The sequence below is a fragment of the Leptopilina heterotoma genome, unplaced genomic scaffold (assembly GCF_015476425.1).
Source record: "Leptopilina heterotoma isolate Lh14 unplaced genomic scaffold, ASM1547642v1 Lhet_42, whole genome shotgun sequence".
In the NCBI taxonomy this organism is placed as follows: Eukaryota; Metazoa; Arthropoda; class Insecta; order Hymenoptera; family Figitidae; genus Leptopilina; species Leptopilina heterotoma.
Genome location: NW_025111078.1, coordinates 2,705,284 through 2,732,319, shown reverse-complemented (window position 1 = coordinate 2,732,319; position 27,036 = coordinate 2,705,284). Strand labels below are relative to the sequence as shown.

At 31.3% G+C, this 27,036-nt stretch overlaps 1 protein-coding gene across 1 annotated transcript in view; it reads right to left on the bottom strand.

Moving 5' to 3' along the window:
* Window positions 1-7,724: 7,724 nt before the first annotated feature.
* LOC122506555 (inhibin beta chain) overlaps window positions 7,725-27,036 on the bottom strand; it is a 44,795-nt gene continuing 25,483 nt past the window's right edge. The window contains exons 2-5 of the mRNA XM_043618812.1: window positions 13,742-13,962; window positions 13,135-13,369; window positions 12,661-12,838; window positions 7,725-8,993 (exon numbers count right to left, since the gene is read on the bottom strand). Coding sequence (XP_043474747.1) covers window positions 8,753-8,993; window positions 12,661-12,838; window positions 13,135-13,369; window positions 13,742-13,962 — 875 coding nt within the window. The 3' untranslated portion in view covers window positions 7,725-8,752. The remainder of the gene's footprint in view (window positions 8,994-12,660; window positions 12,839-13,134; window positions 13,370-13,741; window positions 13,963-27,036) is intronic.

The following is a 27,036-nucleotide window of genomic DNA, read 5'->3' as shown; positions in this document are numbered from 1 at the left end:
GTGTTTTACATATTTTTTCATTTTTATAATCAAATGAGATAAGGTTTATTAAATGATGTTCGAACTGTTTTTGTATTTTTCCAGTATTTTTATTTTTTAATTCGCTTAATTTGTTTTTTGCATTTCATTTGAAATATAATAACCTGCAATATTGATTTTTGAATCCACAAATATAACCAATAAGTAGAGTAAAGTTTAGATACTTTAAGATAAAATCGACAAAAATTAATAGCGAATGCCGAGGTTTTGTAAACGGTCGACTGTTTTTTATTATTATTATTTTTTTATTTTTTTTTTTTTGTGGCGGTTAACGATCCTCGTTCATTGTCGTTTCATCGATCAAAAGGAAAAATTTATAGGAAATGCAGTAATTGGCAGAAAATCGATATCGACTCGTTCTCGAGGAGAACACGTACGACTTGAGAGGAACATGAGATTTTACATTCATTCATCTTTTTTTTTCTCTCGCACTCTTTCTTCATCTTTCATTCGCCATTTTTTTTCTCTCATTTTTTTTTTCGCTTTTCATTCGTCTTTCTCTCCTTTCGATTAGAAGTGGGGGAAAACCACTCTCTGCGCATGCCTTTGGACTAGAAGAAGAATTATGCAATCCAATTGGGTGAAAAATAATTGTCCACCAATCAGATTAGTGTATAAAAGAATGCGCAGTTAGTTCTCATCTTTCTTTTTCTTTCGTACGTCCCTCGCCCTGAAACTCGAAATGTCCATAGTGATAATACATTAGGTAAAACGGTCAACATTTCATTTTAACTTTAAAAAAAAAAAAAAAAAAAAAAATTTCCCTCCTTAACATTTTTGAAGAAATGTTTTTGAAATCCAAACTGAAATAATCTCCAAGTTTGAATAATTTTAAATAATTTTGTCCCTTTGAAAATAATTCCACAAAAAAGCTATTTCAAACAAGCAAAATTCACATTCCAACCAGAAACAAAATATTTTTTTTTCCAAAACAAATTTAAAAAAAAAATCCTTTCCTCCTCTTAAAATAAAATATTTCAAGAGAAGGAAAGAATTTTTATTTTTTTTCATTATTATTACATAAGATTTTGGAATGCAGGAATTATGTATAAAAAAAAAAGATTCTGGAACCCCTTTTTTTTGGGATAAAGTAGGTCAGTACATGTTCGATAAATACGTATATATATAACTAACGGAGAGGAATCAACTAACAATTACACGAAAAAACTTTTTTCCAGGGGCCCTGTACATATTTATACATGATACAAACGTGTAAGTCTTTCGAGTTTCAATTGCACCTGTTTATATGAGATCGAAGTTAATCGACGGCCGGTTCAAAAAAAAAAAAAAAAAAAAAAAAAAAGATTGAAAAACTATACATTTTTATATAGATGTACGATTTTTCAACGTATAGTATAGAAATAAAAAGTCGTACATAAATATATTTTGTATATTTTTGTATTTATATATACATACGTCATGTCGATTGACTCGATTGTTTCACTAACATAATAATTAATAGGGTGGTTCTTCTTTTTCATATTTTAATGAAATTCGTACTTAGCAACCCCAAAAACCCCAAAGTGACAAATTTTAAGCTAATTTTATTGATTTCTAGTTCCATTGTACCGCCATATTGGTACCGCCATTTTTAAATTTTAAAATCTGATGTCAAACTCGTTATCAACGACCCCAAAAACCCCTGAGTGATAAGTTTTAAGCAAATTTTTTGAGTTTTCAAAAATTCGTCCACCATATTGGATCCAACATTTTGAATTTTGAAAATCGGACATCAAATTCGTAATTCGCGACCCCAAAAACCCCCGAGTGATAAATTTTAAGCTAATTTGACTAATTTCTAATTTCGTCGTCCGCCATATTGGATCCGCCATTTTGAATTTTCAAAATCTGATGTCAAATTCGTTATCAGCAACCTCAGAAACCCCCGAGTGATAAGTTTTAAGCTAATTTGACTAATTTCTAATTTCGTCGTCCGCCATATTGGATCCGCCATTTTGAATTTTTAAAATCTGATGTCAAATTCGTAATTAGCGACCCCAAAAACCCCCGAGTGATAAGTTTTAAGCTAATTTGACTAATTTCTAATTTCGTCGTCCGCCATATTGAATCCGCCATTTTGAATTTTCAAAATCTGATGTCAAATTCGTTATCAGCGACCTCAGAAACCCCCGAGTGATAAATTTTAAGCTAATTTTACTGATTTTTAATTTTACTTACGCCATATTGGATCCACCATTTTGAATTTTGGAAACCTGACACCAAATTCGTATTTTTTGACAGCAAAAACCCCCGAGTTATAATTATTAAACTAACTGAAGCTTGAAAGTTCTCACTTGGGGGTTTTTGGGGTTAATAATTACGAAGTTGGTGTCAGATTTTAAAAATTCAAAATGGCGGATCCAATATGGCGGAAGTAAAAATGAAAAATCAGTAAAATTGTTTTAGAACTTTTCCCTCTGGGGGTTATTGGGGTCGCTAATTACGAAGATGAGTATAGATTTTTAAAATTCAAATTGGCGGATCCAATATGGCGTACAAATTTTGAGAAATTAGGTATATAAGAGTTTTTAGGGTTTCTGATTAAGAATCTAAACTCAGATTTTCAATATTCAAAATGGCGGATCCAATATGGCGGTCAACAAAATAAGAAATTATTAAAATTAGCTGGAAAGTTATGATTCGGGGGTTTTTGGGGTCGCTAATTACGAATTTGATGTCAGATTTGCAAAATTCAAAATGGTGGATTTAATATGGCGGATGACGAAATTTGAAATTAGTGAAATTAGCTGGAAAGTTATGACTCGGGGGTTTTTGGGGTCGCTAATTACGAATTTGATGTCCGATTTTCAAAATTCAAAATGTCGGATCCAATATGGTGGACGAATTTTTGAAAACTCAAAAAATTTGCTTAAAACTTATCACTCGGGGGTTTTTGGGGTCGCTAATTACGAATTTGATGTTAGATTTTCAAAATTCAAAATGGCGGATCCAATATGGCGGACGTATTTTTAAAATTGATTAAATTCACTTGAAACTTGTTACTCGGGGGTTTTCGGAGTCGCTGATTACGAATCTGAAGTCAGATTTTCAAAATTCAAAATGGCGGATCCAATATGGTGAACGATACAACTAGAAATCAGTAAAATTAGCTTAAATATATCACTCGGGGGTTTTTGGGGTCGCTAATTACAAATATAAAGTCAGATTATTAAAATTCAAAATTGCGGATCAAATATAGCTTAAGTAAAATTCAAAATTTAAGAATTAACCTTTAAATTAGAACCACCCTAATAATTAATCATTTTTCTTTCTTCTCAAAATTTTACAACTAATTTTTCCTTCTCTCTCTCTCTTTCTCATTCTCTTTTTTTCTCTCACAATCGCTAATACTTCCAATTTTACAATCTGGATACGAAAATTTCTTGCACTCACATTTTTTTTTTATTTTCTCACAATTATTATCACTTTCTTCCGTTTTTTTTTTAATCTTAATGAATTAATTAAATATTTGTTTTTTTTATTTAATTGCTTTTCTTACATACTGAGAGTATCATTTTTTTTGGTATTTTTTATTTAAATTTTTTTTTTTTAGTTTTTTGATTTCTTATTAAGTTTCCTTTAGTCAAAAAAGCCGAGGAATTAGTTCGAAAGCCGCGAATACTTCGTTTCATTTGTAATAATACGTTTAATGTAGCTTTGTGTGTGTGTGTGTTTTTTTTCCCCTTTAAACACATTGGTTGTGACATTTTTTTTTTTATACAATAGTTAATTTTAGGGAGGAGGATTGGGAAGGGAGTGGGGGGAGGGGGTTAGTGGATCATTGGATCTCGTAAACAATTAATTGCGCTTGAGCTTGTAAAGGCTTCAAAAGTGTTTTTTGTTTTATCGTCAAATTCGTTTACTTTTTTTTTTTTATTTTTTTTTATTATCTTAGTTCTCTTTTCGCTTAAATTTGCCAAGAATATCCCTTTTGAGGAAAAAAGGCCATTTTTGAAACTTTTCTTTAGAAAAATCTTTCGTTAAAAAAATTTTCTTTTTCTTGTAAAAATTCGTCCTTTTTTTCATTGAAAAATTATTTATTTTTTTTTTTTTTTTTTTTTTTTTGAGTTGGAAAAAATCTTCCTTTCCTCTACTCCCGTTTTGCTTAACTTATTTTTATTCTTCCTGTAACTTCGTGTCCATTATTCTCAATTATCAATTTTAAGGGGAAAAATCTTCAATACTAAATCTTTTTTTTTTTCGTTCTGAAGGTGCTTTTTTAATAAATTTCTACCACAATATTAATTTTGTTTATTTAATATTTTTTTTTATTTTTTAATTTTAATTTTATTTCTCTTCTTTTGAAGGGAGGGGGGGGGAGGTTTGATTTTTACACTTTTATACACATTGATATTTTATATACATTTCATTTTGTATTTTTTTTTATTTTTACAATTTTCCTCTATAATAATAATAATTTAGCAAGAGTTTTCTAAATCATCATGATATATAAATGTTTTATATGGGAAATATTTTTTTTCTTTTTTCTTGATCAAAAATTCAACAATAATTTCATTGCAGTAAAAATTTTTTAAAAATAATGCTCCTTCATTTGAAAGAAATTTTTTTTTCCTTTTAGAATTGATAGTCGGGAAACTTAAGGGGGAGTCACCAGTTGTAATTTTCAACACGAAAGCCTCATTTTTTTCCAGCCTCTGCTGGACAAAAATAAATATTTTTTAAATATTTAAAAAAAAATTTTTTTTTATTTTTTCAATAAAACTGTTGTACGTCAAATTAATTTTTTTTGTAATTCAACCTCTAGACAAAGGCTCTAAATATTTTTTTTTAAATTTCATTGATTATAAACAAATTTTTTTTTAAATCCCTTTTTTCAGTTACAACCAGTGAACCCCCCTTAATCATTTTTTCGATCATTTTTGCCATGTGTCCTTTACTGTTATTAACGGATTTTTATCTTCTTTAACAGTATTTTGCAACCATTCGTAATAACACTAAGAATTGAAAGTCGTTCTTAATTTTAACATTTTTTTTTTTTTTTTTAATTTTTTTGGACGCAATGGTTTCCTTCTCTGGCTATAAAAACCAGAAGACTTGGCATGTTTTTTTTGTGTTATTACTATTATTATTATTATTATAATTATTATTATTATTACATTTTTGTTTGTTTAACAATTCACATGTTCTCGTTCAGAAAAAAGTCGATGATCAAATATCGCTTATAAGACGGTAGTTTTAAGTTTAAGTTTTTTTTTTTTTGCGCTGGGATATTGAAGTAGCGTAAATATTGTAATTTTTTTTTTTCGTTTATTTTAAATAGTAATTTAGTAATTATGCGATAATACCTTAATAAGGCCCAGTAAGGCTGCGTGGGTAACGAACTATCCCACAAAATTGAATATACCTTTAAAATCACTTTTATAACTTTCGCTCTCTTTTCAATATTTATTGAGATTTTTTTTTTTTTATTCAAGAACATTCAGAAAAATTTCCTTTAACATTTTTTAGAAAACAAAAAATTCCCTTTCGCTCTAGCAAGAAAAAAATTTTTTTTCATCGTTCATTCGCACACGGACAAAAAACATTGACACACTCGTCGCGCTTCTCTTCATTTTTTTTATTTTTAATTATTTTTTTCAACAATATACACATGTTTTTTTTTTTTATATAAATTTGAAAAAGAAAGGAATTCGAGTCCAATTTGACGAACAAAGGAAAGTAAAAAGTCAGTCCTACGAGCCTGTATGTCCTCATTATTATTGTCACGTGTTTTCTTCGTTTATTATCAACTTCGCTCTTTTTTTTCGATTATTTAAAGTTTTACGTAGAATCAGTTTTTGACCATTTTTTTTTTAATTTTTAATTTTAAGGGTCATTATTATCTTTTTTTTTGTTTTGCAATATATTAGTAGTTTTTTTTTCTCGTACGTATAAGTTAACTTACTTACGGAATGCCCTAAAAATTTATTTAGAGTGCAGACTCGATCTTTGAGATGTCGGGTAATTCAACATGCTTTGTAAAATTTTCAAAACTTACTTATTACGCTGCTTAATCCCTATAAAGGTTGTTGCTTGTTTCTCCTTTCGCTTTCATTATTCATAAATTATTATTTAATAATTTTTTTTTCTCTTAGCTTTTTGAACTCTTAATTATCATCCGCCCTGCCGCGCCGAGTTTTTTTTTTTTTTTTGAATCCTCGCGCATATATATAATATATTTTTATATATATAGACTTTTTAATAGTGTTCCGACTTTTTTTTTTTGTTTTAAATCGTTACTCGATACTTTCATACGTTTCGCATAAAAAACAAGGCAATTAGATTGAGTTTTTCATTGTTTACACTTAAATCTTAATCGCATTTTCTTTATGTATATAATATATATATTTATATATAATATATATCATTACTCAGATGGATCACCTTGTATATACATATATACTCGTGAAGTACTTTTGCAAACTAATAGAAAAAGACTAAGCTCTCGTTAAAGAATTCTTTTCTTTTTTTTTTCTTTCACAGCTTTTACTTTTTTTCGATTTTCGTTCTTTTTATTCGTGACATTAATATTCTCAATAGGATAACTGCATTAGTTAAGAATTTTCAAAAAACCTTCTTTTTAATTCTAAATTTTATCACACCAATTAATGTGGAAATTTTTCTTTTATTTTTGCACAAAAAAAAATCGAAGAGTTTCCATCTTTTCTACTTTAAGATTAGTCAAAGAGAAAAATGCACCTACTACTAATTTTATATTTTTATAAATCAAAAATAAAAAAATTTTCTACCTACGCTACTAATCAGAAAGAAATTTACGAATTTGATTTCTAATTTCTTTTTAAACTAAAAAAAAAAGTTCCAATTTTTCTCTAATCTAGTTATCTTTTTTCGTTTTCTTTATTTTACAATCTAAAAATTTAAAAACAATGCCTAAATTAATTACTAGGATTATTTTTAGTCTTTTAAACGTTCTCATTATTTACATATTTCATTGGAAAAATAACGTTACAATTTAATATATATTTATTTTTATTTATTTATTTTTTTTTTGATTGTTTGGAAGAACTCTTAAGAAGTATTCAAAAAACCTAGTTTTTTTTAATTCTAACATATTTTATTTTTCTAAGAAGCACAATTTTATCTACCTTTTTTTTAGATTTAAGATAATTTTCCTGTCACATTAAAAAATGATTTAAAATTTAATTAAAATTGCTAATATTATGCAACAGGAGAATAAATAACATATCTACTCACAATTTTCAAAAAATCCAGATACTTTTTTTTTTCTGGAAGAATTTTTCCTATTTTTGCCAAAAATCTAGATTGATTTTCGAAACAAACGTTTCAAATTTTGAATTATTTTTGAAACGCAAAAAATTTCGCTAAACATTAAATATATTATTGTTTAATTCAGACTAGGATTAAACAACTTTTTCATTAATTAAGATAAATTTGATGCTTGAATACTTTTAGTGGATTGGAAGAATTGTTTAGTAATTATAAAATTTTATTTTCTTTGAAAAAATTTTTCAAAATTTACCGAAAAAAAATTTACCTTACTGAATTTTTTTTTATACTAGCCTAGTAACAATTTTCTCGCCCCGAACTCACTAAAATTTTCGTATTTTTTTTTTTTATGAACAATAAACAATTTTTTAAAGAAATTTTTTTTCCCTACCAGAAAAATTTATTAAAATTTTTTCATAATTTTTCATAACATGGGAACAAATTATATTCCGCGATTGAAAAGCACATAATCAGTCTTGATGAAAAAGAATATAGAGATTTTTTTCTTTTCTAAAGATTTAATAAACTTATCAATAAAGTAACTTTTTAAAATATTTCCTTTTTAAATTTCAATAAATATCGCACTTAACAGTAAAAACAGAAGCTTTTCGATTTAAATTAAATTTTTTTTTCCACCATTGAGAATGAATGATTTCAACTAAAGAATTGAAAAAGAAATTGTGAAAATTTAGTGAAAAAGAAAATTAGAAAACTATTGCAATTACCCTATTTATTAATTTGTGATTTTGTCCACTTCGTTAACTCTCTTTGAAAATTTTAATTCGCGCTCAAATTCATTATTCTAGCTACATCCTCTCGGGACAAAAGAAAATTGTCCTACACTCACGAACGAATCGCCCACTTACCTAGAATATCCTAAACTTCTAGCGATTCGCTCGTGCGAAATGGGGGATTTCACGCAATATCTTTTATTTTATTGCCAGAGTGCCTGGTCCCTGGCAGTTCCGAACCTCCAAAAATCTCTCTCATTTCGTATGCGCGATAAAGAGGAAATTATTTACAAGGGAAGCCAAGGGACCAAAAAAGAAAAAATTCATGCTCTCCTGGTATTTTTTTTTTTAATATTTTGCACCCAGCTCACCTTAATCCCAGTCACTTCGACCTAATTCCCTTTCTCCTGTCTCAAATTCCATTAAATTCTTAAATCCTCTTCTTACTCTTTTCCTTCCAATCTATTTTTTCTACCATTTTTTTTTAAACCATTTTCTTGTCAACTTTTTTCAAAAGAAACCCCTTTTTCTTTTTTTACTTGAAACCTTAATTACTCCATCAAGGACCATCGATTCTACTAGGACCGTATTTTCAATAGGGTCACATTTTCGAATCGTAAACATTTTTATTTTGGACCTTCTTCATCTTCTTCTTCTTTAGTGTTGATCGCTGGGGATCGTATTTTTCTTCCATTGGATCATGAAGCACTTTGAGCCTCTGTACTGAAGTCTCTTTAAGGACAGCCGCACTCGTCGACGACCATTTTTGGCAAATCCCTTTTTATAATGTTGGAATCGGGTCCATAGTAGATGAGGGACATTGGAGAAAACTTTAGAGGCGCACAACATGGCTGCATACCGGCTAGTCGATCCATTTTTCTGTATTCCTCAATTACGTGCGTATAATAGTTGAGGAATGTGTCCGGCGTCCTGTGACCTGAGGCGCAATCTCCTCTGCAGTAGTTCGCATAGTATCTGAAAGTAATGAGTAGAATTATTGATGAGAAAATTAATTGAATGCAAGGCAAGTATTTTAGGTTTGAAAGTTTTTGAGAATTGATCACGGATGTTTGGAAGTTCCTCTGATTATTTCTAGACTCTAGGACGCAGAGGAATTAGGAATGATAAATTAGTGTTGAGTGGGAGCTGGAGAATAATTTGTGTCATTGGTTAGCTAATAGCAATGGAACGTCTAAAGGATATCCTGCAGACCCACTGAAAACCACTCCCATACCCAGTGGACACTGGGATATGGAATTCCTTTAGGACGTCCTTAGCTCATCCTTAAGATGTCTGTGTCCGTCCAACAAACGTCCAAAGTTTATCTAATATTCTAGAGACACCCTTCGGACATTTGATGTCTTTTGGATGTCTTAAAAACGGACATAGACGTCCTAAGGATGTCCTAAAGAAATACACTCATGTGTCCTAAGAAATGCCCACTGGGTAGTCTGCTCAACCTATGGAAATACCTTTCAACTTTTAACTTCGTAGGGAATGATATAGTGACGCTCCTGCTCCGGATACCTGAACTAAAATCCAAGACTATGTGGAACTAATAGCTCTTGTTCTGGTCGACCCACTAAAAACCACTCTCATAGTTTGCTGAACTGTTTTTCAACCCACGGAAATACCTATCAGCTTTAAACTTCGTAGGTGATGGTCTTGATAATGACGATCTTGTTCCGCACACCTAAACTAAAATCCACGACTATGTGGAATTTATAGCTCTTGTTCTGGTCGACCCACTAAAAACCACTTCCCATAATTTGCTGGACTGTTCTTCAACCCACGGAAATACCTATCAGCTTTAACAGTTTAGATAGATTAAATTAATAGTTTACTGGACTTTTCTTCAACCCACGGAAATACCTATCAGCTATAACAGTTTAAATAGATTAAATTGCCACTAATGACCATACATCTCCTTTTGATTGGACACGACATAAAAACTACCTTCAGACTTCCTTCTTCTACTTCTCGTTCTCTTCTGGCTTTTCATCTCCTTCCAAGTTCGTGACTACAACAGTCAGCTTTATATCATGATTGTTGGGTCACCATTATACATTCTGCTGGTGTCCCTAAAGTCTGCAGACTTCGCTGTTTTCAAAAAGACAATTAGCATCAGGAATCTCTAGCTTAACCCATATTCTTCTGAGCGATCTGGTAAAAACTGTTCTTTAGCTTGACGGAACTATCGTCCGACTTCTTCTTCTACAGAACCATCATCTGACTAAATTCTTTTGTGGTCTGAAGTGGAAAATCTGTAAATTCAAATACCTGGATTAAATACAAGGTTCTTGTTCTAATAGAACCAGTAAAATCCTCTCCAATCTTTTGCTGGACTTTTCTTTTTCTAAAGAACTACCATCTGACTTTAAATTCTTTTATGGTCTGAAGGGGAAAATCTGTAAATTCAGATACCTGGATAAAATGCAAGCTTTTGTTCTGGTCGACCCACTAAAAACCACTCCTGTCTATGGCTGGACTTTTCTTTTCGTATGGAACTACAATCCTGCTTTGAACTTCGTAGGAAAAAGTCCCTGGAATTTAGCTTACGTGACCTATTTCGTTACTAATGTTCTATTTGTTCTTGATCCTTAGGAGAATATTCTTCACCTCCTCGAGGGCTGACCTGAAGACTCCGCATACCACTTCCGGCGATTTGGTTTGTATTAACCTTATCTCCGAATTTTTCTTTATCCATGAATCCGGATTTGGTGGCAACAAACAATCTGGATTCTTTTTTTAATTGGGCAGCACATAAAATCAATTTTTACGTTACCTAACATCTCCAGCCTTTCTATTTCCCTTGGGTTAGTGAATACAACCGCGAGCTTCATTCCTGGTTGGTTGGGTCCTAAGATCTTGTCTTTCCTAGGGCTTCTGCTAATATTTGTTGAACCTGGTTTGGGTAATCCAAATTTGTTTCTTTTGAATCTATGATTGTGATGAGCTTCTTGATGCTTAGACTAAACCCTGGTACTGACTTTTGTCTTTCCCTTTTGCTTCTACATGCTTTGATCTTACTGATTGTATGAGCGATGTTAGACAGTTTAGTCCCTCCTTGAGTGTCATGTAATTTTTGTCAAAGTTATCTTCATATTGTGGAAGTGCCTCCTTTGGTTTGCAGTTGTTCAACTGTTGGCCAGTCCCGCACCCAAAATTGTACCTCAGCAGCCCAAAAGTATACTCTAGCCGCTTATCAACAAAATAGTCATCAGAAGACTTTCGAAAGTCTGCTATGGACCAAAAGGCTTAATGACGTCCAATGTTCTAAATAAGTTTTACGAAAGTTTCTAGAACGAACATTCCCGCGCCCAGAGGGTAATGTTATCTAGCAGAGTCTTTTTATGAAATAAAGTTGTCTGTTACTCGAGCCCCACCTTACACTACAAAAATAATAATTGTAAATTTTGACCTTTCTCATAAGACGTCATTTGCATTTGATAATTACTCCAATCGGGAATGCAACAACAGTTTTTTCAAAATGAATAAAAAGAACCTAGAAAATTTGAATGCAGCAATAAAATTTACCAAAATTGCTCATAAATTAAATATGTAACAGTATTAAAGTCATGAAATCTGGTTGGAAATTTTGTTTCAAATGTAAAATTACTAACGATTTATTTCAATATATATATATATTTGTCCATTATTCTCTAGACTATTATTTGAATGATTTCTCTGCGCTTCTCCAAACATAATTGTTCAACAATCCGCAAACTCGCCGCGGCCATTGCTCTCGTGTATGGCATATGGATTTCATGATGCCTTACGAATGACTCTTACGTGTAACTGACATTGATAGTAAAACTATTGACGAGATTCCCCCGAAAAGAACATGATTGTTTTCTCTTGTATTAAGGTACAAAACATATCCAGCCCCCCTTTTGTGGTATACTAATCATCGATCCCGTAGCTTTTACTTGAAATTTATTTGTTTTGAATTATCGTTATTGCGAGAGAAACTTATTGCATGTGATTCGGTGTATATATAGCTTCTTTATTTACAGGGGATTCAATTTTTCAAAAATATTTTCTATTAGAAACTTTCATGATTGTTTTTATTTATAAAAAGAATATTTTTTGGTTAAAAAATAAATCAGAAAGAATTAACATATCGAACAGCTAAATTCAGACAATTTCACATAATTTGTTGATGAGATTAATTTCTTTATAAATATTATTTTCTTTATTTAAATTAAAGTTTAACCATTTAATTATCATTCTACTGACATTCCACGAATACGTCAGTGGCAAACTTAACTATAAAGGAAAAATTATACAAATACAATACAAAATACAAAATATACAATTCAACCTCATTGTCAATATAAAAGTTTCTTTTACCAAAACAATTCAAATATCAGTTAACTATCAATCCATTAACAATAATTAAAATTATTTTTTAATATTAACATTATTCTTCTCATTTAATAATGTTATAGTGTATAAAATGTAAATAGCAAATTTTAATATTAAAAAATTTTTTATTGCATGAAGTTTATCTTCGATGCGTTATTCATTTGAATTTCTTTGATGTTAGAATTGATTGTAAATTTTCTTTGATGTTAAAATTTTTTTTTTTTTTGGGTACCCTTTGATGTTATATTTTACATATTTTGAAAAATTTGCTCACCCTTGAGGAGCGATTATCCAATCGTCCCATCCGAGTTGCGAAAAGCTAACGTAGAACCTCTGTTTGCAACATTGACCCCTAACGGCGCCGCTGCACTCGACAGCTCGTCTTCTAACACGCTTCACAGCCGCTGGATCCGTTCGAACGACTAAAAACGGTCTGTCCGGATCTTGAGCACCTACAAAAATAAAAATACAATATAATAATTGATTAAACAGAAAAACTTATTTTTAGCGACTTTTTTTCTAAAAACGCATTTTGAAAAAAATTCTCAAACAAAAGGTAGACAATAAAAATTGAAGTAAAAAAAATTATGGAAAGCTATCGAAGTGTAAGGATGATGCTAGAGAGATATTACGAGAAATTAAATAGTTATTTTGATTTTTAAATTGTTATATAATAATATAACAATAATGTGTTAAAGTATAGTTAGATAATGTTCGGTAAATAATAGTGTTGATTAGTTTTAATTACCTTTGGTATTCAAGGTCGATTCGACAACGTGAGGTGAATGACCTCCGAAAGTGGAAATGTGCACGTGCGATCCGCAGCCCGTGCAATCTACTAGGAGCGTTAGTTTGTCCTTTGGCGAATATCCGCTCCCCTGATACCAATTACTGACGACTTTTGTCACCTCGAATTTTTGCCACCCCAATTGGACAACGTTCAATCCTAAAGACGTCACCAGCTCTAAGTGTTGTCCCAGCTCCTAAAATTATACAAAAATTTTTTTGTAACTAAAATCGATCAGGATTATTTTTATATAAATTATTACTAGTTCCTCTATTTTCTCCTCTTAAGAATTCTTTTGTTTTATTAATTGTAATCTAAAAGAATATATGTTATAAATTCGAAATTAAAATATTCTTGACTTGAAAGAAACCCTACGTTTTCGTAGGGAGAATTACATGTACATATTCTGAAAGATTAGTATGAGTTTAAAGTGGATTAAATGGTAGCAGGAGGAGGACAATTGTTAGTCTTGTTCTGAGCCTTTGACAGAAAGTTTTCTTATTAACATTTTTAAAAGTTATTCAAATGTATAGTGTCTTAAATATTTTTTAATGATAAGAAATCTCACCTTTCCTCGCAAGTGCGTCATGTTACCACAGCGTACCCTGAACACCCAGAGAGTGATATTTCTTTGGTTACTCTGACTGTGTTTGTGATGCTGATAGTGATGATTATGTTTTAATTCGACCCTGGCCCATAAGGTCGCTCTTTTAATTTTTAAAAGCCCTAAAGCTTGATCCCCACTGGACATTGAAAATTCCAGGAGAGGTTGACCATTTAACGTACGCCCTGCAACAGAAAAAGTTATTTATAATTACTTATAATTATTTGGAAATTAATTTATTTAATTTATAATTATAGAGGGTTAGGTAGGATGATGCAAGTTTGGGTCGAGTGATAAGTACAAGCACCTATTAACTTGTACAGTCAGTGCTAGTAAAGATGGAATTCAAATGGAAAAAGTGTTATCAGGTGAAATTCTGAGCTATTTAAACGAATTAGAAATAATTTCTTTCTTCAAGGACAACAACCGATAATAATTTTGTTTCACGAAGGTATTTGTAAAGTACCCTACCGAGTCTATCCTCCTTTTAGTTCGATTGCGAATATTTTCCCTAGAATAAATTGGTTTGTAATCGACGATAGTACAGAGGGAATTTATTCCTATGCAGTCTGGCAGGACCGCCAAAATGTTATCCTCTGATTCAATAAAATACTTTCCTTTTATAATTATATTACTTCTTACATTGTGACAATTTACGTATAAAAACTATTTTCTCCATCACACCGATTAATAGTTCCATCACACGCAAACATAAAATAAACTTCAAAACCTTTTATTCAACACCTAAACTTCTCAATTCTAAGTAGAAAAAGATTCTCCTCAGACACAAAGAATCTGTCTGACTATAACTGACGATCACTACTGAAATTATTATTCCCTCATTCGTTCTCTACAAAAGATACGTTAAAAATCTTTTCAAATTAATAGCTTCCTTATCATCCTTGTTTTTAATATATTAATAAGTAAAATACAGAAAAAAAACTCTTAGCTCTACAAAATTTTTGTAACAATTTCCAAAAATTCGAGAAATGTTTTCCATTTGAGATGAAAGGATACTTTGAGCTGTCCTCATTTATTTGTACAACGTATAAACGCGACATTCGAGATCAGATATCTCTATAGGATAATGGAGTTATATGCCATTATCCGTCCTTGAATTCGTTCTCATTTGCTCGTTACTTCGTAATAAAACTCAATTTAGGATTTTGGATATACAAAACTCTCTCTCTGCACTGCGGGAAAGAACAAACATCGAATTCTTTTTTTAAAAATTCATGTTCATAAATGCTTTATACATATTCCTTTTAGTAATTAAAATAGAAAACGCAAATCGTTGATAACTTTCCCACCTACAGTTAATTATGCAATTGTAGCACTTTCTGTAATATGCTGTTACCCAAAAACTGCAGCATTTTGTGAGTAAATTTAACCTAAGACAAATACTCAAGAATGTAATGCAGAAAAAATCGTCGAGTCGTTACTAAGACACATTTTTAAATTAAAATTAATGATAGAATAACATTACAAGTTAAATATAGTAATAAGGGGGATTTTACTCTAATCTGAATACCATGTCTTCTTTTTTTATAATTTGATATTGATTGTTGCACCTCTGAAGGTTTTTCACTAAGTAAACCAGAAATCATTGCTAATGATCTGCTGGTCCATCTGGATGACATTGGTAAGAGTAATCCAAACGTTAAAATAGAATTCGATTGTGTTAATTACAAAAGCCTTTTTTAAGTACAAACTACCTTGAGTGGACAGTGTTACCACTCTGAAGGTTTCTCCTAAACTGAATTATAAATCATTCCTGATAACCTCTTAGCCCTTATCGATAACGTTACTCAGAGTAATCTAAACGTTAAAATAGAATTCGATTGTGTTAATTACAAATACTTTTTAAATATATTGCAGCTTGAGTGAACAGTGTTACTTCTACGAAGGTTTCTCACTAACTAAATCAGGAATCATTCCTCGGAATCTCTAGGTCCATATTCACCTCCATTCCATGAGGCCTTTCAGTAATTGGACCAGAAAACTTAAAACAAAAGCCAGGAGCCGCTGGTATATCTCAGCTATCGTTGACTTTCAATTATAAAATTTTTTTACATTTCCATTTTTAAAAACTGATGTATTTTTTAAATACTTAACCTAAAAGTACTGACAAACCTGCTACAGTGCTGGACCAAAAGTTGTAACTCTGTGACAAAAACCCACTTTTAATTTAAATTTCACAAAAGAATAACATTACAAGAGTTATTAAACACAATATAGAGTGATTGCTTGACTTATGGGGTCGTTGGCATAAGTAGCTTTCCCCGATAACTACAGTTATTCACTCCTTAGAATATACCACCCAACACACATTGGCTATAGTTGTTAAAGGTTGTTAAAGGTTTACTAAAAGGTAATGTACAACACCTGACATATAAGCGAACATTCACTTTTTCCATTTGTCACACACACACACATATTAGTTTGGTACGCCTGCAATAAAAAGTTTCTAACATGCGAATTGATTATGAAATTCTGACGTTACTGAGCTTTAAGCAGTTAATACAATTTAGTTTAATAGCTCTCTTATGAATAAGAACGTTGTCTATTTTCTTTTCTTTTTTAATTAACTAGAATATATTTCTAACGTCATTGATTTTTTCAAACATACTATGTTCGTATAATATTCTCCAATGCGGAATATTTGAAAAAAAAAGAAATTTCTCCTTTCTACCTTCTCTTTTGAATAGAAGAGATTTTTTTCTTTTTTTCGAGTAACGAATTCTTTTTCTTTTAAAACTATTGCTTTTGAAAATTTTTTTGGATTGAGTCTGAATGCCACTTAAAGCAACGATGAAACACTGTTTATCGACTGACAGCTAGCACAGTCATAAATTTGTAATGTCTTGTAATGCCAGCAGTTTATCCGACGGACTGTGAGTTACAACGAGCAAGCACATTATTGCTGCAAATATTTCATCAACTATATTTCTCAATAAAATTCCCATTGTATTGACAAAGAAAGAATTTAAAAGAAATTTAACATTTACATCTTGCATTTTATTTTTTGAATTTATACATTTGAGATAAAAGATTTGGTGCTGTAAATAATTGCGAATTGCTAAAACCCTATGTACTTTTTCTTTCTTTTAAATATGATAGTTTAGTAATTTAATTAATTGATTTTGAATATAAAAATTCGATTAGGGGTCTAAATCGTCAAATGTGTAAAATTCTTACAGAAAATTACTAATTTAATTTCTCCAAAAGAATTACTGTGCAAAAGTATTTAATTATTCTTCTCTTCATGTTTAATTAAGAACGAGTTCAAGAATCCTATTTCAATTTCTGAAAAACATACGTGACTGAAATAAGTTTACAAGTAAGTACCTAATTTCTATCTTTCTACTAAAAATAAATGAATAAATTCTAAAATCAAGTTTTACTGCAAGTACAATTCGTTACAAATTAGGTGACAATTTTTGTTGCAGGCTTCTTGAAATTAAAGTAGATTATATAAGATTAGTGCTAAAAGTGACTCTAGATACTAAAATTAATAACTATACTAAATTTTAAAAAGGAAAATTCCCATAACATTATTTTGCAACACGATGTTTTGTATCTTCCTGTACATTTATGAATTTGACAATAAAATGAAAGTATGGAAAAAGTAATTGAAAGTTCGATGAAATTTGTAGGGACATCATAAAAAGCAGAGTAAAATTTTTCGCTCATAAAATTGTCTAAAACAAAATTGAACGAACTTTGTAAGGATGTTTTATTGTGCGCTTTATGCAGATTATAAAGAGACGCATCTATTTCTTTTTTTTATATCAGACACAATTCAATTAAAAATAAGTTGTAAACTTAAATGACCAAGGGAATTAAAAATATGTTTATTAGAAGTTCATCTGCTGATACCTTAGAGGAAAATAAATCTAGAACGAATTTTACCAGGTCATGCGGTGAATATATTATTGCATTTAACCCTCTTTCGTTCTCTACAAGAAAGGGAATTTTTATCCAAAAAATGTACGAGATTAAAACTATCGGAAGTAGCCATAAATGTCTTTGTGACGCATATTGTGTTGTAAAATTCTTAATTCTTAAATGAGAAAATTAATTTGTCTCCTGAGACGTAACACTAGATATGTTTTTAAAAAAGTAATTAATAGTTATTATGATAGCTCAGAAATTCACCTTAAAAACATTTAACTAATGTTTTCTCCCTTGCAAAATATGTTACTGATCTGTACCCGACTGGACCCGAATAGCATCGTTAGTAACGACTATAAAGGCGTCGTCTGCTAATTCGAACTCCTGCGCGCCATCTACAACTTTTAAATTGATAAAGCGATTGTCGATAAAGTAGAAAGTAAAAACTGATAATTTGGTAACATTAATTATCATATGAATTCTCTGTATTTGGTATTATCATTCTAATTGAAGTCTAGAAAATAAATCACGTATATCTCGATCAGAAATTTGACGGAATTCCCTAGTAAAAAATGTTGTATAGTATATAGAGACAGGATGAGGTGAAATGTGAGCGTACACAGTGAAGAAGAGAGCAGTATGTATTGTATATATAGATATTAAAAGCAGGGTGGCTTCATCCCTTAACAGTTTGGTGAGTCACGAACTAGAAAAAGGTGGGGGTAAAGATAAGCATAGGGCGTCTGCCGCCTGTCTGCCTTCCGCCTTTTCTGCCCTGCCATTCCTCTACTTCGCCACCCTGTTTCCCTCCCTCTCTCTCTCTCTCTCTTTCTCTCTCTCTCTCTCTCTCTCTCTCTCTCTATTTCTAGTAACCCCTAATACTTGGTGTCCTGCTCGTACTCAAGCTTCCGGCTCCCCATTGTTTATCTCACTCATACTTTTCCCCAACCTCCCCTCCTCTCAAAAAAGATATTCAACTTACCGCCCTTGTGACAATGAGCTTAAGATCCTAGGGGATGTGCTAGATAGCGACAGTCATCTTATACAATTTTTCATTTTTCTTCCCCGAAAAGAGGAAAAATTAACTTCATGTAATGAATATCATGGGGGGAGTATTTTATCCTGTATCATCTACATCTCTACTTCCTCTGGCTATTTCTCCTTTTCTTGCTAAGTGGAACAATTTTTTTAAGACACTTAACTAAAAAGGGTACAACGTTTGGTAGTTTTTTTAGACCCCAACCAAAAAAGGGTACAGTTTGGTAATTTTTTTATACCCTAACCAAAAAAGGCCACAGTTTGGTAATTTTTAAGATAGTAAACTAATTTTAAGGTAGCAAAACTTTTATGAATTAGTAGAACTTTTGTTTTGCATTGATGATTGGACATAGAAATAATTAGAGGACCGAAAAAAGTAAAAGTCTTTTTTTCACAGGTAAGGTGTTAATTTCTTTTTTGATCCTTCGACCTTTAAATCTGAAGTCTTGTCTCGAGCGTGTCTAGACCCAGCTCTTCAGAATGAAAATGAGAGAAGCGTGAGATAAGCGTGAAAGTTTTTTGCTTACTTAACACGCGCCTCGGAGAAAAGTCACTATTATAAGTGACACTTTCCAAATAGATTTTTTTGTTTCCCTCGTCATCCAAGAAACGCAATTCTTCAACAGAACCTTTTTTTTTGCCTATGGTATTTTAATTTTTTAGGAAATTTTCCAAAAGAAAGATGTACATGTGCGCACGCCGTCAATAATTTCTCTTAATACGAGTAATTATTTCCTTGACGATTTAGATTAACTATCCAAAAGTAGTAGAATAACGGTTCTGATATATTTTAATACAGTTTAATTTATTTAAAGGTAATTTAATTATTTATTGTTTCATTCGAAGTTGGTACCCTAATTGAATGGATTTGTCCATTTTAGAAAATTAGCATTCGAAATTATTTAATCGCGGAATTCCAATCTCAAACATTATGGGATTAACGACTTATGTTGATGAACTTGTATAGAGATTTCGAACTGGATATAACGGTGAAAAGGAAATGTAATCATTTTCATCGGTTTAAAAAAAGACACCCCTTTAGTCTGAGGTAGATAGTAAGTAAGTGTTGAGGTGTGATAATTTTGAACATGAAGTACGTCCCTGGGCTTTACTACATTTTATAACCTGTCTGTCTGACCATGCCAGACTACTTCACTTCGCCACCCTTCACTCTTACAACCCTTGTTCACAATGGGCTTAAGGTCCATGGACAAGCACTCGAGGGTAAGAGACGGAATCGCGAGAGTCATCTTTGCCTTCCAGTCTCACTCTCTCTCTCTCTCTCTTTCTCTCTTCCTCCTTTTCACTCTTGCTCTCTCAATTTTCTCATCTCCTTCTTTCCAGTTCATTCCCACTCTCCTTCTGTCTTTCTCCACCAAAGTGTCTACGGAATTCCACTTACGGTGTCTACGGTGCTATAAATGCGGAAACATACAACAGATTTGTAATCCCAGCGTAGATTTACGCCGCGGACAAGCTTCTGATTTATTTTTCCTTCTATGAATCATTGTTCTTGTATTTCTTGTCCTTAATCGCTTTTTCTGACTCTAGTTTGACTGCAATGGGATTTTTAAAAGTATTCTGATGTTTAATACACAATGAATAATTACGACTATTGTTGTAGTCAAATTTCTGGCAATTACAAATAAATTTTAATGTAGTGTAACTTTAGTGAACGATGTTACCACTCTGAAGGTTTCTCCTAAACTGAATTATAAATCATTCCTGATAACCTCTTAGCCCTTGTCGATAACGTTACTCGGAGTAATCTAAACGTTAAAATAGAATTCGATTGTGGTAATTACAAAAACCTTTTTTTTAAATACAAACTACTTTGGGTGGACAGTGTTACCATTCTGAAGGTTACTCCTAAACTGAATTATAAATCATTCCTGATAACCTCTTAGACCTTGTTGACAACATTACTAAGAGTGATCCAAACGTTAAAATAGAATTCGATTGTGTTAATTACAAAAACCTTTTTTAAATATATTGCAGCTTGAGTGAACAGTGTTACTCCTACGAAGGTTCCTCACTAACTAAACTAGAAATCACTCCTAATAATCTCTTAGGCCATGTCGATAACATTAGTAAGAGTAATCTAAACTTTAAGATAAAATTCGATTGTATAAATTACAAATGCCTTTTTTAATTGAGTAACCTGAGTGGACAGTGTTACCACTCCGCAGGTTCCTCACTAACTAAATTAGAATTCATACCTCGCAACCTCTAGGTCCCCTTTCAGCCCATGAGGATGCTGCCTTAATATTATTCAAATACTTTAATTGTCTAATCGACGTAATCCACCATTGGGAATATCTATTCCTCACTTGACAAATACCAACGACGACGAAGAAAAATAGATTGTCAGATTAAAAGACAAAAATCTTGACGAAAAAAAAAGTAAAATAATATCCACACATGTGAAATTCTCAGTCACAAATCAGCATGTAACGACCACTCGTTGACATTACTCGAGAGGAACGAAACGAGTTAAGAGAACTCCCCCTTTTCGATTGGACACTCGATTAAGTTCGACCCACTTGAAGGAGTTGCTCTTCTTATAAAGAAAATGAATTTCGACGGTGACTCAATCATTGAAATATATACGTATATATCTCTATATATACGTTCAGTCAAAGATATACAATGTGGTAAGACGATAAAATCCCCTTTTACAAGGACCGCTGAATCTATGAAATTGTATCGTTCGCCATTGAAATTTAATGTTCACATAGTACCTCATCTCTCGTTGATAATCACATCTCTATCAAAGACTCTATGAATTACGAACAAGCATATTGCTCAAATTTTTAGTACAATAATGGTTTGCTGGTGAGTGCTGTGGTTATAATCCTTTTTTCAGGCCTTTTAGCTCGTTGAAAGATGAAGAACAAGGCAGTGGTGAAAAAAAAAATTCGATCGATATGCGATACGTATTTCATATTTATTCCAGAAAACGACGCTGGATAATACACGCGAGCTTCTCGATGTATCTAACTTTCCCCTTGAATTATTCATGACTTAAATCGAGTTCTTGCCTTTTTCTCCTTTTTTAGAATTATATAAACTATTTCTTTTTTTATATTTTTCATATTGACTTTATTAGGGCTCATGGAAACTATGATTCTTTCATTTGTTTAATACATTTCTCGATTTACTTGAAAAACAGTCATTTAAAATAATTATTTCTCCGCATGTAAAGGACGTTATGCGCAGCACGTGGTTTTTAAATTCCTTTTCTTTTTGGATTTATTTCGAATTTTAAAAAACTGTCATCGAATTCGTAATCAGTGACACTAAAAACCCCTAGAAACAAAGTTTCATAAGAATCAATAATAATTTTAAAAAGTCGTCCGCCATATTGGATCCGCCATTTTGAATTTTGAAAATCTGACGTCAGATTCGTAATCAGCGAGCCTAACAACGCTGAGATAGTAAATGTGATAAAAAATTATTATAATATCTATCACTTTTCATTTAATGGTTGTTTTGAACACTAAAAGCCAAAAACTACTTGATCTATCAAAACGGTCAGAACCGGTTGGTTTCTGTCCCAGTTTCCAATACTATTAGAATAATAAAATAATTAATAGTAATAAACGGCATCGTTAGAGAAGAAACAAAGATATTCGTATAAATATTTCAGAAAGAATATACCTATGAAGAACAAAAAACATTATTTAAGAACTTTAGTGGTATAATTTAGTTTAAATAATAAATATTCCTATGAATACTAACAGGTTAAAAAGTCCTTCAGTACATATCTAACATCGATGAGAAAAAATTGTAACATTTCAATTTTACGTTTTAGTAAAGAAGGAAATTATAATCTTAAAAATCTTAATGAACTGATTGGAGTATAAACGGAAAAAGTATTTTTTGACTCTGAACTTTATGATTTTTGGAAAAACTCTGTAATACTAAAACTGGCATTGTTTGAAATTTAATATCAATATTGTGTCATTTGCAAAAGTCGTTTCTGCAAAAATTTCGAGGTCAATATTGGGTCCTATTGAACGTAACACCGCAATGCGACACGATCACAGTTTGACCTGATGATGCACTACTACAATTCAAGTTGTAAAACTTTCTATTCGATTCATCAAAAAAAAAAAGAATTCCACATGAAACTTTTTTGTTATATTCCAACTTCATTAAATTAATCAATTAATACTATAAAAATATTATCTAATAGTTAACAAAGATATATTTATTATATTTTAAATTTATTTTTAAAATATATTTTACAATTTAACAAATTTAATTAATCTATTAAATAGTAAAGTTCTTTTTTAATCTCCACAGTCACTATAAGAATCAGAAAGAAAATAAATTTTTTGAAGACAATCCAAAATATTACGCGATTTAAAATTTCAATGAACTTAAAATCTGAGATAAATTTTGTTTCCAGTACTTTGAATTTTAAATTGATCTGAATCACAAGTTTTTCAGGCAATCGAATAATTCTTGTAAACTTGTTACTGTTGGGAGTAATATAAATCATAGGTTTTTTTGAAATAAATTAATTTTTAAAGAGAAATTAAATTCGTCGACATTTTGGAGTAGGACCAAGTTAAAAAAGTTTTTTGGAACAAACTCCAATGAGAATTTTGGTAGAATTTAAAAAGTTTTGAAAAACGAAGGTAACAGTCAATTTCAGGGTCGTCTATTTTGACAAAAAAGAAAAATATTATAATTATTCATTGGTTGACATTGTTTAACAGAATTATTAGAAAGTTTCAGGGAATCTATATAGGGACTATTGCAAAAAGGGTTCAAATCACTTGAATTTTGTTGATGTCAGTTTTGCTAACCGTGAATTTATCAATTTATTTGTTTAACGTTCCCTACTCTATGAACTTAGGAATCAGATAATACACAATGTCGAGTGCACAGCAAGGAGGACACTATCGAGCGAATCAATCTATTAGCACGGCCAAGGTTTGAATGTTATAGGCCTTTGGGTGAGGCGTTTTACTTATAATATCAGAACACAATAAATTTTCCAAGGATACCAGCGATCATTCAACTATTTTAAGGAAGAAATGTTTTAAGTTTTCAGTGGCTTTAAAAACAACTATTCTCTCTAAATTTTAATAGTTTTTGGATGAGTTTAGCAGTACTTTACCGGATCGGTGCATTTCGACTGACACGAGCAATTCCAAGGGAAAGTAAACAAAATAACGATCACCAAATCAGGATTTAGTGAAGACGTGTTAGAATTAAATGGTATAATAAATTAGAAGTCATACCTAGGTACCTATTAGAGCATGTGGACCATATTGTCCACATGGTCTAATAGGTCTCTGAACGTTAATATAATATTCGATTGTATAAATTACAAATGCCTTTATTAATTGAGTAACTTGAGTGGACAAGGTCCCGAAGGTCCCTCACTAACTAAAAAAAACTAATATTTTTTATTTTAAGAATTTAAAGATTGTGTACTATATGCAAGCGTTAAAAACAAGTAAATTATTATTCTTTTATGGATAAGAATCGATAGTAAAGTTTTGAACATTATTCCAGTCATGCAATCACTATTCTCAGGTATAATTTTGCAAGCCCCTCAATTCATCTCACAATCGATAATACCATCGCAGAAGTTATATTCGAGTATTAATGTTCTGTAAATTTCTGTCCCTGACAAACAACTGAATATTTTTCTAAAAGTAAAAGAAATAATAAAACCAATAAAAAAAATTATTTAGAATTAAATTTTCTATTTATTTGAAGTGTCTTTACAACATTTATTCTGATACCCCTAAAAATACTGCTCAAAGAATATAAAAAAGATCATTACTTGAGGTTAAAAGAATTGCTGATAGTTGATCGTAACATTTGCTTTCTCACAACACAGGTGTGTGTATATATGTCAATAGAAAAGGGGGAAGATATTGCAATGTAATTTTCGTTTCTAGTAATCGCGTCGTAAAACTTTCGACAGGCGTTACCCGCAATCGGTACACCGTAAAGTTCACAGACTTGGCAAAGTCTCACTGGGTACGTCTTTTGAAGGTACTCGTATAATGCCAAACGTACTGTTTGATTTATCGTACAATTGAGGATTCGTTGAACGAAACTTTACAATCTTGTATTTTAAACCTTTTTTTTGAATTTCTTTTTTGATTATTAACTTGGAAGCAGTAATAAAATTTCAAAAACTATCTAGAACTTCAAAGTAGAAAGGGATGATTTTTGATATAGCAACTATGGAAATATGGAATATTTTAAACGCCCAATTGATGATCTTTTGAAGGGTTCTCCAACCATTAGAGAAAAATTCGATTGTGTTAATTACAAAAATATTTTTAAATATTTTACAGCTTGAGGGAGCAGTGTTACCCCTCGGAAGGTTTCTCACCGTCAACTAAATTAAAATTCATACCTCGGGTCCTACAGTATTATAAATAATACCTGAGGATCTTTGAGTCCAGGTATATTATTATCATCCTATCGTCAAAGACAAAATAAAATTTATATTTCGATTGTGTAAATTACAAATCATTTTTTTGTTCTAAAAAATTTGGATACTTAGTGAGAGTGTCGATTCAATGACATGTAATTTCGATACTCAACGTTGATGAACAAAAATCCCATTCAAAAGTTTCCTATACGTGCCAAAATGAAGACAAAGTATTAAACGACTACTTTAAACGTCAACAATGTCTGATGTAATATTGTCGCAGGAAATAAGTACATTTTAATACAAATCCACTCCTTACGTCTTCATAGCATCGCGATTTGTGACAATATTTCGCGGTTTTTTTTTCCAAGTCAAAAACCTTTACATACAAGACTTACAATTTCCAACAAGAGAATTTGATATTATTGTGATTTAGGGCCGGCCATATTCCCTGTCCACGCACAAGCCAAGTTTCTTTCTCATAGTGATACAGTCTATACGAACCACTTAATCTTCCCTTTTTCTCCTCACAGATCAGTTTATTTTATTAAACCTTTCCAAATGTTCCATTATCCATTCCGCTTTTTTTTTCTCTTCAACATTATCCAAATTGTACAATTTTTTTCTTTTAAGAAAAAAGAAAATTGTAGTTTTGAGTATAAAATATAAAAATGTTGACATTGTTTGATCCGGATAAATGTTGCTAGTGAAAGATTAAAAGTCAGTTGGATCAAGGTTTCGAGGAGAAAATATTTATCTTGTCAAGGGATGTACAAATGTTTGATTGTATCTCTTTACAGTCTTTACACGGAAACCAAATCCATATTGATTGAATTTTCTTTCGGCTCACTTGGTTATAAAGACATTGTCAAACCTACATAGTATTCGCGATTTCAAAATAGATCCTTTACTTCTTTTTCGGTAGGAGGGAGAAATATGTAATAAATCGCAGAAAATGTACACACCCTCTTTAACGTCCGACAATATTCCACCCTTCTCATTTCCCAGGGTGCTTTCCCCTAAACGTTTGATCAAGCAGTGTATTTTCCCACCCACACTTTTTTAACACCGAATTCTCTAAATGATTCAAAATTGATAATTTTTAGATCAATACATTAAAATACTTTTTTTTTTAAATTTCATTTCAGTTTTATTTTATACTTTATTTCTTAATTTTAAAAGTGATGGTAAATTTTTTTTGCAATCGATGCAACGCGATTGTGAAAGAATCGTAAATTTTGCACGGCATATCAACAGTCTTTGCTGAGGCTTCTTGCCAAGCCGTCAATTTGATCTTCGTGCAGAAACGACAAAGTCCTGTCGAGATTAAGATTCTGAGCTGGCCAGACGTGGCGGAAGGAGAAACCAGCAACGAACATTATTCAGATCGATATTAAACATTAATTGTAGTGTCTGGCTTAGTCCAACTATTCAAAAATATCCTAGTTGAAAAAGTTGCTTCATAATTACTAAATTAGAAAAGAATTCCAAAAACTAAATTATGAAATTAATTAACTCAACTCAAGATTAATGAAAATATAACGAACTGTTTTTGAGAAACATCACAAACTTTATTTTCGATGTTCAAAAAAAAAAGTTAAATCGATTATCAATTTTTGAGGAAAGTTGCCATTTAAAGCGAATTATTAAGGATGTTGTAGAAGGGTCGCAGTATAGTTCAGACAAATGCGGAGATTTTTCCCTTGAGGCGGCGTCATGGAACCTTGACCTGTCACATCCCTTCCCCTATTTTGCCTATTCGTCTCCATCCCCTTTACGATTTACTGCGCCTCTCAATTTTCTTCCTAACAGTTATCTAACCTAATGGTCGTTTCTAGTCTTATTCAAATAAGCCTGGCACGCTCACCAATATAACTGCCTCTTATTTTTATGTTCACACCAGTATCGCACTATATAT